The sequence below is a fragment of the Panthera tigris genome, chromosome F3 (assembly GCF_018350195.1).
Source record: "Panthera tigris isolate Pti1 chromosome F3, P.tigris_Pti1_mat1.1, whole genome shotgun sequence".
In the NCBI taxonomy this organism is placed as follows: domain Eukaryota; kingdom Metazoa; phylum Chordata; class Mammalia; order Carnivora; family Felidae; genus Panthera; species Panthera tigris.
Window position 1 is genome coordinate 48176419 of NC_056678.1, and position 15953 is coordinate 48192371.

The 15953-nt window shown below is 35.5% G+C and overlaps 1 protein-coding gene across 1 annotated transcript in view; it reads right to left on the reverse strand.

Moving 5' to 3' along the window:
• CDC73 (cell division cycle 73) overlaps positions 1 to 15953 on the reverse strand; it is a 130967-nt gene that overhangs the window by 12347 nt on the left and 102667 nt on the right. The window contains exons 14-15 of the mRNA XM_007072843.3: positions 4810 to 4971; positions 1986 to 2086 (exon numbers count right to left, since the gene is read on the reverse strand). Coding sequence (XP_007072905.2) covers positions 1986 to 2086; positions 4810 to 4971 — 263 coding nt within the window. The remainder of the gene's footprint in view (positions 1 to 1985; positions 2087 to 4809; positions 4972 to 15953) is intronic.

The window sequence follows — 15953 nt, forward strand, 5'->3', positions numbered from 1 at the left end:
TATTAACAGGTAGTTGAAAGCCAGAGGAAAAGTAGCTAGAGTCTGAAAAAAGAGTAATAAGCCTTGGAAAAGAAGGTTTTAAGTCTGATAAGGAGGTCAAAGGGATCTAATATCTGGGTCACTGGTAAGTTTGGTGAGAACAGTTTAGTGGAGAGCAAGAAAGCTGAACAGAGGACTGAGAACTGAATAGAAAATGAGTTAGTAGAGACATTTCTTTCAAAATTTCATAAAAGGAAAAAGAAAAGGAGCTTTGAAGTCAGGAGAAAGGGTTTTATTTTATCAGGAGAAAGGGTTTTATTTTAAGAGAGAAGAGGCAAGAGTACCTTCATTTTCTTTTTATTTGAGAGAGAGAGAGAGAGAGAGAGAGAGAGAGAGCGCGCGCGCACACACTCAAACGGGTGGGGGTGGGGGAGAAAGAGAATATATTCCTAGCAGGTTCCACATGCAGTGTGGAGCCTAACATGGGGCTTGATTCCACAACCCTGGGATCATGACCTGAACCAAAATCAAGAGTCGGATTTACTTTCACTCTAAATGCTGACAGAAAGGATTCAGTAAAGAAGGAAGATTAAAAAGAGAATAATTCATGGAAGAAAATCATAACTTTGTTAAAAAAAAAAAAAAAGACTCAAGTTATCTAAATTTCAGAAGACTACCAATATGAACGAAACTACTACATCATTATATTCTAAATGAAATTTAGACAGCATTTACAAAGGCATAATCATTTTTTTTATTAAAACACTATTCAACAGGCAAGCAAATAGGTAAAATACTCGTGTTCATGGATACTTTACTTTCATTAAAATCCCCATTCTCTATCTTTAACTTTCTATTTATCAACTCTGTAGCTTCAGAAATAACATAAAAAGCTCTCATAATATTAGTAATATTAGAATAATTAATTAAAATGAATGAAGGCAGAACAGAGTAAATGAGTAAAGCTTTCAAGCTTGGGTAGTTTCTATCTTGGAAGAATGGTAATACCACTAACAAAAACTGAGACTGCTTTAAAAGAGGCTGGATTTTACAGTAGCACACTCTACGTTCATAATAACTGAAGCTGTTACTTCTAATAAACATACTTGTTTCATTAGAATGGTTTTTTAAAAACAATTTTACTGTGGTTACTAACTTAATTGGGTACTTGAATTAAATAATAATTGGAATATCTCTACCAGCAAAAAAAAATAGACCAGATTAATCTACATTTGGTATATACTGATATATTAATATACCAAAAGAAGCCACATGAAATCCATTAATTTAACAGGTATCTATTGAATGCTTCCTTTATGCCACGCCCTCTTCTGTGCTGACAATACAAGAGCAAACAAGGCAGAAAAGGCTCCTCCCATTAAGCAACTTGCCATTATAACCAGGAAGACTGAAAATAAAGATATAAATACAAGATAATACCAAACAGCAGCAAGTACTATCATGAAAATAAAAGGGCTTAATGAGTAACTGGGAGGAGGTAATGGCTTTCCAGGATGGCCAGACAAGGATTCTCTAAAGGAGAGAATATCTGAATTTAGAGTTGAATGAAAAGAAAAAGTCAATCATGCTACAATCATTCAAGACAGTGGAAACAGCTGGTAAAAATCATACGGCACTTCAAATTACAGCTATACACTACTGTTAGCAAAAGTCAACCCATTTAAAAACTAGTCATCAGTTTTAATAAAAATATATGGACGTGCAAAAATATTAATGCTTTTGAAGTTTAAGGCCTAAAGTAATTCTATTTAACTCAGGGGATAATTCACTTTTAGATATAAGTACACAAAAAATAATGTCCAAAAAAAAAAAAAAAAAGTAGTCCACAGGTGCTTAAAAATTAAAATATATTAATAGGAATCCTTTGATACACACATCGTATATGCACAGCCATAGATGGCTTTCTCTTACATAAAGCAAGAGCATTTCTATATTGTTAAATGTAGGAATATTTAAAGTAAAAGTAAAAATAAAGAGAATCTTACTTTTAGCAAATATGTCAACTGGTGATCCATCAGGCAAAAGCCATGGCCAGCCTTTGAACTGCCATGCAGGACCCTGCACAAAAACTGCTACAACCCGATCCCTATAAACAGAAAAGGGGGGAGGATTAGAATAGAGAGAGAGTATCTCATAGATGAACTTTGGTTACTGTAAATCCTTAAGAAAAGGACTCAATGATTCATGTGATATAGTCTCCTGTCAACACATCTGTGAGGCAAACAAAGTCCATTACCACAACTCTTCATTACGTTACCATTAAAATACATTAATGATTGCTATACGTCTCATGCACTGCACCTGGGTCTTTTAAACATAATTACATACACAACCCTTATATGCAATCTTTTTAACCTTTTAATTTGCCCTTCTCCTAGACTAACAGGCCCACTCTTCCAATGCAATAGGGAACACTGGTGGATGTATTAATTGAAAAAGTTGGTTTTAAAAGGAAATCATTTAATTCAAGTAGATCTTAAATATTTTACATTAATTAAAAACATTATAAATAACTCACCAATCATTTTATGAAGCCCCAAGGCCTTATTTTTGAGTTCTTCTGAGTATTTGGAAAATAATTTGAGTATAGAAACCATCAGACTTCTTAAAAATTTTTCCAATTGTTTTACAACTGTTTCACTCACCCTAATTTTTTTTTTAATTTTTTTTTTTTTTTAATTTTTGTAGGAGAAAGAGACAGAGTGTGAGCAGGGGAGGAGCAGAGAGAAAGGGAGACACAGAGTCCGAAGCAGGATCCAGGCTCTGAGCTGTCAGCACAGAGCCTGACACGGGGCTCAAACTCACAAACCGTGAGATCATGACCTGAGCCGTAGTCGGATGTTCAACCGACTGAGCCAACCAGGCGCCCAGTCTATAAGTGTTTTTCTAAAAACGCAAGTTTTTCTAAAACCTTGTTTTTCTAACTGTTAGACTTTATTTTTCTGAAAAGAACAAATCTTTTTCTAGGCCCTCATATTTCATTAGTTCACAAAATATTTAATTAAATTGAGAAATTATAATAAGTGTAAGAGTCATGAACAGCTTATGCCTAGAACTAAAGAGGTGGAAACAAAACCATAATAAACAGTAACAGTTAACATTAATAAGATTATGAACATTCACTACGTGCCAGTGTTGTTCTAAGCACCTTACACAGTACCTATGTTAATACACTGAATCTTCCAAAAAATCCAATGAGGTGAGTGCTATTATTACCCTATTTTACAGATGAGGAAACAGAAGGGCATGGACAGTCCATTGGCAGAAGAGAAATGAAGGGAAGAAGAGGAGGAGTGAGAAAAAGAAAGGGAGGGAATGGCTGATCCTGTGCCCCGGTTATGCTACTGTTCCTGGGTGAGGACTGATAAATCATGAGAACAGCCATTTTAGCAGTATTATGGAAATCATTTTAACCTTACAACTCCCTGAAATGGTCTTAGGAATGCCCAGAGGTCCAAGATCACATTTTTAATAACCATTTCATTAGATGAAGACTCTACACATCCAACAAAGAATTAAACCAGGGCTACCTTCTATTCAGGTAAAAGATCTACAGCAACAATTCAAGTTACTGTGAAAAACCACAGCTTAAAATTCTAACCTGCTCAAAATTTCTAACGCTAAAATGAAATCTTAAATTAAAAATCTCCTCCTTTCATGGAATACATGTCCCATACTGCCAAATGATCTTTGGTAATAGAGCTCACTATTAAATGACCTCTTAATTTCATGACCTAGCTTTAGCCATACAATGGTTGAAAGCAGAAGGTACCTCCCAAACTAAAGGAAATTTGTTGGAGAGACATCACCTAGATCCTACTGGGCCTCACAGGGTTAGCATGTAAGCAGGATAATATAAATACTACTCTTGGTGAATTATTGAAAGGATTAACAGAGAAGGAAAGAAGAAAGGTAAGGAAAATATTCCTAAGTTAAGATACCAATGACTAGGGACCTAGCTAATATATACAAGCATTATTCTGTAGCACAGTGAGATGGCACTTGTACACACTGTATTACCATTTTCTGCAAATAACTGCAAACATGTAATACTAATATGGAGTAACTTTCTTACAAGTTTTAAACTTGATAACTGACGTTCTCATTTTACTTCATATAATAAATTTTTAACATACTTATATTCTCAATGCCCTGACTTCCTAATGTGTGAAGACTGGTAAGTACCTCAAAGGTAAATTTCAGTTAATGCATCAATGTGTTGCATTCTCTTACGTCACACAGAGATGCACTCTCAAGACTGTTTTTACTCTACCTTATATTAATAAAATATAAGATAATTCATGTATCTGAGCTAATAGACACTGTTAAAAATACCTAAATATTTTATTAAAGAACATTTTAATGCAATTAAAGAGCTAAACCAGAGTAGGGTGATCATGTTATTTTTATTAATAAATTAGTCCTCATAATAAAAGTAACAATTTCTTCACTTAATCATTTCTTACTCCAAAATGTGAATTCTCCAAAACAAAAAACTAAAACAATAGGTTCTCAAAACATTAGTCTATTTGTAAGTTTTGTTCTAAAAGCTGATCCAGAACAAATAAACAGTGTTAAGAATTTTTACTAAATTTTCCAGAAGTCAGTGTTTCTTATACGTAAAATAATGTTTAGCTATCCAGAATACAAATTTATTTAGGTATTACTAAAACATGGACATTATTAATGACCAAGTTAGACACTAACAATGTCTTCAGGAATAGTTTCTATCTAGAACTCATGACAAAACTTGACACATTTTAATTATACAAAAAAATTAATGACTACATAAAATAGAAATAATCTTACCAGTCTTGAGGCATAAGTTTAAGCGGCTGGTCTACTACTCTATAAGGAACTGTGACACTAATTGCAGTGCCCCCTGGTTGCATCTGATCTTTTCTTCTCTGTATTAAAGTTTCATTTTCTCGTTGGCAGCCTTGTTTCTTCTTTTCATCTGATGGGACAAATCTTTGAAAAAACAGAGATGAAAAAAGGTCAAATGGTTCAGTGGGACACAAATGGGAAAATAAGTTAGAAATTATTTTTAAAATACTGATAGTTTTAAACCAAACTTTTCTTTCTTTTTTTTTAAATGAACCCGCTTCTGCATGTACAGATTACAATGTGTAGAGAGTATAATCTTTCTTCCCATGCCAAATAGTACTCAGCTCACTTAGTCCATAAGTTGGCTCACACAGAGACACACACAATTTATGTTCTTTCATCTAGCACTTAGCATTCTCCAAAGTTACATAAAAGACCATACTAATCCTTGGTTTTTCAAATGCTATTAGAAGGATATTCTATTATAAATCAAAAGGTCACTTGAAATAAGATGATGTGGCTTCTTCCCAGATACGTGACTTAGTATATCCAAGAGCTTCACAAAATATCCCTTTTCATGGATTATGACTAAGCAAAATTAGAAAAATGCCATCTAATTTCAGGGTTGCTTTGCAAATTTTTAAGGAGGAAATTAAATAAGTGTATGCTAATTGTCTTAGTAAATACTGCTAGTAATTTAGTAAATTACCAACTCTACCATGTGATTCAATTCTCCACTGTACCATCAACAGATTATCTTCAAATATAACTTAGCAATCTACAGAGCTGTTGCCACCTCTAGATTGTTGGGTGTTCACAAAGCATTTCAAAACATTTTTTTTTTTTTTTTAGCTGCATACTCCTAATACACAGTCTATTAGCATATTTTATTAAAGTCCTTTGAAAATTTTGAATATCACATGCTGGATTCATCATTAGTAAAACTAGTCTCATACTCATGAAGGTCTTTAGTAGATGGTGATGGTGATAAACAAAACTTCATTTCTGAGCTATTTTCATATCCATGGATCTAATCTAATGGAAATCTACTGGAAAAGTTAAGATTTCCATAAATTTAAAAATTTCCTCCAGATAATAATTTTGCTCCCTATGGATTCAGTTTATTTATAAATCAAGCCTACTTAGAAAATGCCAAATATAGGAGCGCCTGGGTGGCTCAGTTGGTGACTTCGGCTCAGTTCATGATCTTGTGGTTCATGAGTTAGAGCCCCACATCGGGCTAACCGCTTTTGGATCCTCTATCCCCTTCTCTCTGCTCCTTCCCCACTCGAGTGTGTACTCAAAAATAAACATCTTTAAAAAAACAAAAAAGGAAGTGCCAAATACTAACACTCTGAATCATTAAACATGTTAAAATTAATATACATGCACTGTTGGAAACAGTTTTAATATAAAGCTACAACAAAATGTATTAAGTGAACAGTAATACACTGTGCTAAGTTACACAATATACATAGTTGTACAAAACACTGTCCCTGCCCTCTTGAAGCTTATGCTCCAGATACAAAGAACAAAGTTGTCTCACTGGCAAGTGAAAGATGCTTTATTTCAATCCTCTCTATCCAGATGGGATTAAAATGCTAACATTCTTAAATATAATACTGAATCTATTTTCTAGCTTTTGAAATTGTAAATGTTATAAAAGTATACAATTACTTATAAACTTTAATAAATTACTATACACACACACACACGAGTGATTTATAATATCCAACTTTAATGTCTATTAAACACCTAATTCAACTTCTAAAGCATAAGGAAGGAGTTACATAGCATTTGCAGGTTCACTTATTTGCTGATGAAAGTTTTATTGAGGTTCAGAGTATTAACATGGTTCTTTAACATCCTACAACTAATGCCCTACAATTTTTACATGCGCTAGTATTTTTAATTTCTGAATATATCTAGGTCTTTCTTTAGGATAGCAGCCTTCTGTATAGTAAAATGTGTCTGTATTTCAAAATGCTTTTCAGCTTTGATCTCATGTATTAACACAAGGATAGATCTTCTAACCTACTCTCCTAAACTTAAAGTTAGAATAACAATGTAGACTTTTCCGTCCATTGAAGGCGCTGGCAAACTAATTAAGCTCAAGCTATTTTATTTCACTCAGTTCCTGGAATAGGAAATAAAGGTCAAATTCTGCTCAAGGGAGGGAATCTAACATAAGTTCCTTCTTTCATAAAGGTAGGACTCTCAGGGGTTAAGTTCAGTATAATGGTAAACTAGAAATAAACCCACTGCCCACTCTTTTTCCTGTCCCCTAGCTCTTATCAACGCCCTGGCAAATGCAAGGAAAATCAAATCTCCGAATTGTAAATTGGCCCTTGCTTGAATCTAAAGCAGGAATTAACCACCCTGACCACAATAACTAATTGAGAAATAAACACATTATCCAAGCCAGGCCAATGAGACTTAATCCTGGATTTTTGCCGGAATTACTGGAAAACAGGCACTGTCCTTCTACTGTGCTAGATAACCTGGAGTTTTTGATAGTCATCTTCAACCCTGAAGGGGGAGAACCCAAGAGATGGAAAGACCAACCCCTGATGATATCATTTTAGCACTGTGTCAGAAGCCAGGACTGTTCAGTCATGTTGAGCCAAATAAGTTATTTTTTGGTAAAGCTACTACAAATTGGTATTTATCACTTCCAATTTAAAGTGTTCTAACAAATACAACCAGAAATGCACATGTGATATGGTAGATGGATATATGTAATTTGGAGAAATATTATGATGTCCACTGACTCATCCAATATTTGCAATTTATTTATTCTATTTTACATTCCATGAGTGAAGGAGTATGGGTGATAGGACTAAAGTCACTACTATCTAAACTGGTACGGTTCTAGTGAAATAACTATGTTAGTATTGTCAAAGAATAAAATGCAAATAGTTGATATAGCCAAGTTAAGTTCCAAACTGTATGTTATTTTTAAAACAGAGCAAGTTTATGAATATTTCCCAGCAGGTTAAAAATACAGTTTTCCTTTTCCTAAATAAAAGAAGTTGAAATTTGAAAAGTAGAGAAAAGACAAGAAAAAGCAACAATGTCTGGATGTTAAAAACCCTCAAACTGAAAATTTAATTTAAAGTGATATAATATTGGCAATGCTCCTAGGTACTTTGCAAACACAAATGTAAACCTTTCCTGGAGTCCCCTCCACCCCTGCCATCCACCCACCTTCAATTTGGAACTCAAAGAATTTCCACAGAAAAAAACTCCAAGGAAAATGAACCGTAAATGAGTAAATGAAGACAATCAAAAATATTAAATGTACTAAAAAACTAAACATGCAGGGAAATGAGAGGCATTGTGAATGAAACAACAGTCAAAACAGTCAAGAGAAAAGGTAACTAAGGACTTCAAATGCAAATATCAAAGATCAAAGCTTACAAAACAAGCTTGCAAATATGTACAGGAGAAAAATTTATTTTGAAAGAGACCAAAGATTTGAAAAAGAACTAAATAGAACCACTGAAATTGAAAAAGTCCCAAAAAAGAGAAGGGAAAAGGGGGGGTGGGGGGAGGCAACACAGAGGTATTATCTAAAGCAATAAGGGCCAAGACTCAGAATTGATGAAAAACACAAATCCATACATTCAATTTTAATGAATCCCAAAATGGGATATATAAGAAATCTACATCTAGGCAGAGCAGATAAATTTAAAATGGTCTTTAAAATGACCAGGTAAAGCAGACTTCCTTCATAGGATTATCACACTAACAGCTGACCTATCATCAACAAAGGAAGCTAGAAGATAGTGCAATAATATCTTCAACGTAAAGAGAAAAAAAATTAAAAACTTCTATATTGTAGGGGCGTCTGGGTGGCTCAGTTGGTTGAGTGGCCGACTTTGGCTCAGGTCATGATCTCGCGGTCCGTGAGTACGAGCCCCACATCGGGCTCTGTGCTGGCAGCTCGGGGCCTGGAGCCTGCTTTGGATTCTGTGTCTCCCTCTAACTCTGCTCCTATCCTGCTTGTGCTCTCTCTCTCTCTCTCAAAAATAAATAAATGCTAAAAAAAAATTTTTTTTTAAAAAGAAAAAACTTCTATATTGTTTTCCAAAGTGGTTGAATCTTTTTGCATTACCTGTGGCTGTTTGGAACATGAATTATTCATGGTCCGGTGTAAACTCCAGTATTTGTTCTGCTTGCTTCTTCCCCAGGCATCAAGCAGTTTTCTCACATGAATGTACTCCACAGTATTTGACTACTGCAAAGAGAATCCTCCGCATATCTTTGAGGCACTCTCTATGTGCAATCTCTCCCCTTTGGAACCTTGGTCCTGTGAGGCTACCATAATGGCCAGAATCACGAGTGTCATCCAATCATTTTATGTTAAATAAACTTACAGTCCTACTAAAACTTCTCTCAGGATCACATTTATAAATGTAAAATATATTTTTTAATACTTTCATAACACAACCTTAATTTTGTTATTTACAGATGTTAAAGGTTAAGGGTTTTGTTTTTGTGTCATTTTTTTATTGAAGGGCCAAAAAAAAAAAAAAAAAAAGGAAGAATCCTTAATTTTACATGAAACCAAATAGAATCTATGCCAAAATGAGCTATGGGGTACAGCCAGTACTGTAATTGTGTGGAGGAGGTTTCAATTATGCATTAATTACATAGCAAAGCCTCCAGCTGACTCAAACTGTAGGGGAGATGTCAGTTGCAATGAGGTGTTAAACAATGAAGGGAGTGTTTCATACTTAGAAGAAAAATTAGGCTTGGTCTACCCTAAGAATGTGGTCTATTTAATTGTTTGGTTTCTCTGTTGTAAACCTAAAAGGGGGGGGGGGTGGGACACTAAAATTTACTTTGTGATTTCTTTGCACTGTTTACTATCTACCATTATAAACAATATTTAAGATTTAGATTTGTAATGCATTCAGATGAGCACTGCCAAAGGTTCTGGAGAATGAAAAAGTAAAGATAGAATTTCTTTTTAAACACTCCAAAATCTTACTGTGAATTTTCTGTAACCATTAAGATATTTATAAAAATTATAAATAGCTGTCAGTTATTAAAAATTGTGAGAGTTGGAAATACCAAATTCACAAATCATAAAAATCAGAGCTAAAAATGACCTTAAAAATCACCTGATCCAAATACAGTAAGTGCACAAAACGCAATACCAAGTATAATGACACTTCACAGGAACTAAAATCAAGTCCAAGGTACAGATACAACTATCATATATCAAAAAAGAAATCTGAAATTAGAGGGGCGCCTGGGTGGCTCAGTGAGTTAAGGGTCCAACTTTGGCTCAGGTCATGATCTCATGGTTTGTGGGTTCAAGCCCTGCATCCGGCTCGGTGCTGACAGCTCTGAGCCTGGAGCCTGCTTTGGATTCTGGGTCTCCCCCTCTCTCTGCCCCTCCCCTGCTCATGCTCTGTCTCTCTCATCTCTCAAAAATAAATAAATGTTAAAAAAAAAAAAAAAGAAAGAAATCTGAAATTTGAAATAAATGCACTGAATGAGTTCACAGCTTGCACAAACACACAAAACAAAACTTGAATTTCAGATATACAAATCTGCCCCTGTCCAATTTTCTCAGTGTGATCCTTTCTGCTTCTCATTTTCCTAGACATTTACTTAATATCCTTTATTGGGCAAACACTGTTTTTCAACAATGGAGATACAAATGACAACAGAGTAACAAGCCCCTTTTCTCTAAGGAATTCACAATTTAGTTGGAATTGTGAATTCCAACTGGGTGCCAGATGCAAAACACAGAAGCCATCACAAAACAAAAAAATAGATACATATTTCACAGAATATAAACAATGAAAAAACAACTCTTGTATATTCATTAGGTGGAAAGAAAACACATGAATCCTCAAACTAAAAAAAAAAAAAAAGTTAAAGCAGTTAAACAAATCCATTTTTTGCATGGGTCTGGCACAGTCTCAGTTACATTATCAAATCTATTTCAAAGAAGACCAAAATAATATCTCTTATTCACCCAATTGTAGATGACATGAGGAATTACTTGACTAATCCACAACACTGTAAGAACACTAAATGATAAAAACAAAAATTTCTTCTTTCCCTACTGTTAGTGGGAAAAAGTTCGGTGAAAATTTTATTCAAAAGTACTAAACAAGACTGTACAGATATATTGGTATGTGTCATATTACATGGATTTTTATACAGCTATTTTAAGACACAGGCACTTATATCCAATTCTGCGTTTGGTAAAACCTGAAATTAGCAAGTTTTACAACTCATTTTGTGTCTCATTTATAATTAGTCATAAGTTTAGAAGCAGTATGATTTTCTGTTTGGCAGTAAAGTTGCTTTTGTTTTCTTTCTTCAAGAATTATCACTGTTATTTCACCAAGAGAGAAGGCAGAGCATTCACATTCTTCCTTTGGCTACAAATTATGTTACTGACCAAAAATACTTTCCTAGTTACCACTAAAAATATTTAATAAGAATTTTCATTGTTAAACCAAATTACAAAATACTGTTATTGTAATTAATAGTGAATGTAAGACCTTGAATACTGCAAAAGAGTATTATGTTCCATAATAAAACCCAATTTCCTAATCAGAATGTTTGTTAAGAATCCCCATTATCCAAAAGTTAAAATAACTAAACTGGACATTGGGAGACCTGGTTGTATTTTCTGCTCTGCAACTACCAGAGTAGGTTTTAGGGTTATCTCTCAGCATTTTCACTGAGAATAAGAGTATATTCTGAGATTCCTTTTTAGGTCTCAAAATCTAGAAAATAGTAATTTTCAAGTATTTTTTTAGATTATAAAAAAATCACTAGAGTTACATACCTTCTCACTAACACCACATAATTTATGAGAGGAGGTAGGTAAAGGTTTTCATGGCTGATATATTATTGCTGAGGTCTAATCTGATTTTGAACTTATCTTCCAGATGCGATTTAAGTTTGTAAACTGGTGTCAAAGAAAATTATACTTTTCATTATACTCTCAATAATAAGGCATTAAGATTCAGTTTTATCCCAAATGCTGGAACATATTTTAATTTCTCATCAGTTGCAATAGGTGACTCCTAGTACACTAACACCACTATCATGTAAGCTCCAAAAAGGCTGAGCTCGCAGAACATTTATCTACATAGCACTTTGATTGTCAGTTACTGTTCTATGAGTGTTGAATAAATAAACTCAATATAGAAAAGTTAAATACACCTTATAAGATTCCAGTTCCAATAATACAGTGTTCCAGTAATTATAAAAATCCTTCCAAGAAATGTCAGATAAAATATACCAAATACCTGAAATGCATAGGTGAACTGGAAAGAAAATAGTCATGAGTCAGAAATCAACTGATGCTGCAGTGGATGAGAGTGGAAGACAGGAATACCTGCTTGAGACTTGGTTTTTACCACCCACAGAAAGGAAGGGCACAAAGAAGCTAGAACTGTAACCTTAGAAGAGGTAAATAAACAACAAAAGGATGAACTTGGAGAAAAAATTCTAATCAAGTTTTCTTTTTTTTGAAGTTTATTCATTTGAGAGAGTGCAAGTGCGAGCAAGCGGGGGAGGGGCAGAAGGAGAGGAAGAGAGAGAATCCCAAGCCCCATGGGCTAGATCCCATGAACCGTGAGATCATGACCTGAGCTAAAATCAAGAGTCAAAGGCTCAGCCAACTGAGCCACCCAGGCGCCTCTCCAAGTTTTAAAGACGTGTATCCATCTTGATCTGGTTCAAGAGTAGGGGAGGAAGAAAGGAGTCCTAGATAATTTGTCAGCCAAGGGCCAACCCCTTGAATTGAGAATTTAACATAAAAAAACAACTTTAGATGTATTACATTCCTGCAGCACCCAACAAAAGCAAGTTTATAAAATAATTATGTAAGGGCGTGTCTTCGATCCAGAACTTCTTCAAATAATTAAGGTTAAAGCTTAGTGAGCAAAAGTCCAAATTCATAACAAATGCCAAGATTTAATCGCCATGTGTATAAGATAACCGGACAATTTGACAACCTCTATTTAATAAGGAGTACCATAACAGAGTACAAAACACTAGAAAAGTATTGCTGCAGAATACATTTAACCCCCTTCTCTCCAACTAATGACCACACCACCACTCTTAGCCTCCAAAACATTATGCTGGGTTCTTCCATTTTCTTTCACTTACCCAATAAAAAGCAGAATGAACTACCTTAAAACAAAACCCTAAGTACCCACGAATGTTCAATATATATTCACCCATTTTAGTAATCAGCATGATGGAAAAAAATTTAATTGACAAACACCACAGGATAGAGTGACCACTGTTTCCTCAGAATAGCATTTTACTACACTCAAGCTATATGAACTCTGCAATAAATGTTTAAAAATTATTCTGTCTTAACTCATGAGCCTCTATGTGGGAACAGGAAAAAACAAATTTTTCCCCTTGAAAATATTTTATTAAAATGATTTTATTTAACTTATTACGCCTAGTACTACATAAGCAACTATGTTTTTAACTGTGTTAAAAAGGACACAAGGGGCGCCTGGGTGGCTCAGTAGGTTGGGCGGCCGACTTCGGCTCAGGTCATGATCTTGCGGTCCGTGAGTTCTAGCCCCGCATCGGGCTCTGTGCTGACAGCTCAGAGCCTAGAGCCTGCTTCATATTCTGTGTCTCCCTCTCTCTGACCCTCCCCTGTTCATGCTCTGTCTCTCCCTGTCTCAAAAATAAATAAACGTTAAAAAAAAAAAATTAAAAAAAAAAAAAAAGGACACAAATATCGCCTACCTGAGCAAGGAGGCTGAGAACACTTGCGCCCCACCATGCAGACATACATGCACACAAGCTCACGTTCACACACACCCCTTTCAGTTTTTAATGAAAGAAGATAGTTAATTTAGGTTAATGTACACTACATAAAAGTGCAATGCCTTAGAACAAAGTCCACTAACAATTCACAAATAGCAAAAGGCCAAGAGCACAAATAAATCATGAGAATCTGGTATATGAAATTTAAAATGAGAGGAAAACATAGTGGATATCCACCAGTCAAAAGCAAAAGTAGACATCCAGAAATCACTAGCAACCACTCATTATCTGCCATGCTAATAATGATGTTCATAAACTTGACAGCATTCCGGAAATCGCTTATCTATCGCCCATTTTAGATCTTACTAATGTACATATCATTGCAAATTATTTAAAACAAATTTAGCATCACCATTTTTCTTCTGTAAATGACAACCACTACAAGTAGCATAAAGATTAAAAAATAATAATCATGATCCTAAAAGTGGCACACCTATTCATATTAATTAACATGAAGATTAATACTTCTAGAGAAGCTAGCTAGGTAAGGGAGAGATTAACTTTGTACATACACATTATCATGATATGTGTTTACTACAGCAAAGTGATACTACTCTTACTATACTCATTTTAAACAAGAAATGAGGAAGGAGGAGACTAAAAATTTCAGATACAAAATTCCAGTTACAAATAAAATGGTACACATTTCTAGCTACCAAATAAATAAATCACAGGTAATGTACAACATATCGACTATAGCTATAATACTGCATTGCATATTTGACAGTACTTAAGGGAATGGATATTTAAAGCTGTAATCACAAGAAAAACATTGGGGGGAGAGGGGTAGTTAAGGTGGCGGAGCAGCATGGAGACCCTGAGCTTGTCTTATCCCTGAAATACAGCTAGATCAGCACCAAACCGTTTTGAACACCTAGGAACTTGATCTGAGGATTAACACAACAACCTGCATAACTTGAGCCAGAGAACTCAGCAAGTACACAGTGTGGAGAGGTGAACTGTGGAAGAGAAAAGCCATGGAGAGTAGGGAGCCGTTTTAGCGGAAAAAGGACAGAAAGAGAGAAAGGGGGAGAGTACGGTACATCAGGATCATGCAAGAAAAGCACTCCACCAAGAGTAGCTAGAGAGAAAGAGAGAGAAAGAGTGAAAACACTCACAGGGCACTGAACAAGAAATCTGTTCCCCGAAACCACTGATGGGAAGAAAAGAGAGGGTTTCAATACCACCAAAATTCTATAAACAGTGGAACAAAGTCTGTAGTTTCTGAGTTCAGTGCCTGGCGGTGCTCTGGTGAGGAAGTAGGGCAAATCCCCAGGAGCAAGGCCTACAGGGTCTGAGGGCCACACAGGAAGAAGCGGTTCCTCTGCTTGGAGTGCATTTGGTAGAAGCCATATGGTCTCCCCACAGGCAAAGGTCCCAGAGGACCCTGAAGAGCAGCCACGTTTGCTAGTATTGGGACAAAGACCCCAGAGTATGGTGAAACCTAGCACCGGCTGTGTGCTGTGATTTGCCATAATCTCTGAACTTCTGACACTGTGTGATTGCACAAAGGTTTTCTGGAGCAAGCCGGCACCCAACCATTGCTCAGCAAGACCCTCCCCCAGAGAGCTGGAGCAGGTCCAAGCCACAGGGGTCTCTGAAATGTGCGGTTGTGAAACACAATCCCATCTGAGATAAAACTCTGGAAGGAAGTGCCACCTGGAAGGTAGACAGCTTGGACATGGAAAGGGTAGTGGACAGAGGCCTGAGACAAAGGGGGGGTGCTTGATGGCAAGTTGGTGAGAGCACAAAGTTTCTGTGCCAGAAGACTAAGGAGCTGAGTGAAGCTATTTCCACATCTCCCGTGAAGACAGATGAGTGTCACACTGATCCACCCCAGTTAGCTAAGCAATGCCAACTCGTGGAGAATGGAGCTGTTACACCAAGCCCAACCCAACTGTGCCCTCCAAGCACATCCCCTAAAAGACCAGCACAAGTCATTCCACCTGCTTAGCCTACAAACTATAGAAGGCTTCACAGTTTCAGTTCTAGGGCAAACTGGATGTAACTTTATTTGGGTTTCATTCTGTTTGCTGGTTCATTTACTCATTTTCTTTGCTTAAATTGTTTTCTTTTCTTTTTTTTTTTTTTCATTCTTTCCTTTCTTCCTCTTTCTTGGCTACAGAAAGAGATATTTTTTTATTTTTTTTTACTTTACTTTTAATTTTTTAAACTTTTTGTTCTATTTCATTTTCTTTAGTTTTATTCTATTTTATTACATAAATTTCTTTTTAATTTTTAATTTTCTTACCATTTTTCTTTCCCCCTTTTCTCTATTCTATCAAGCTTCT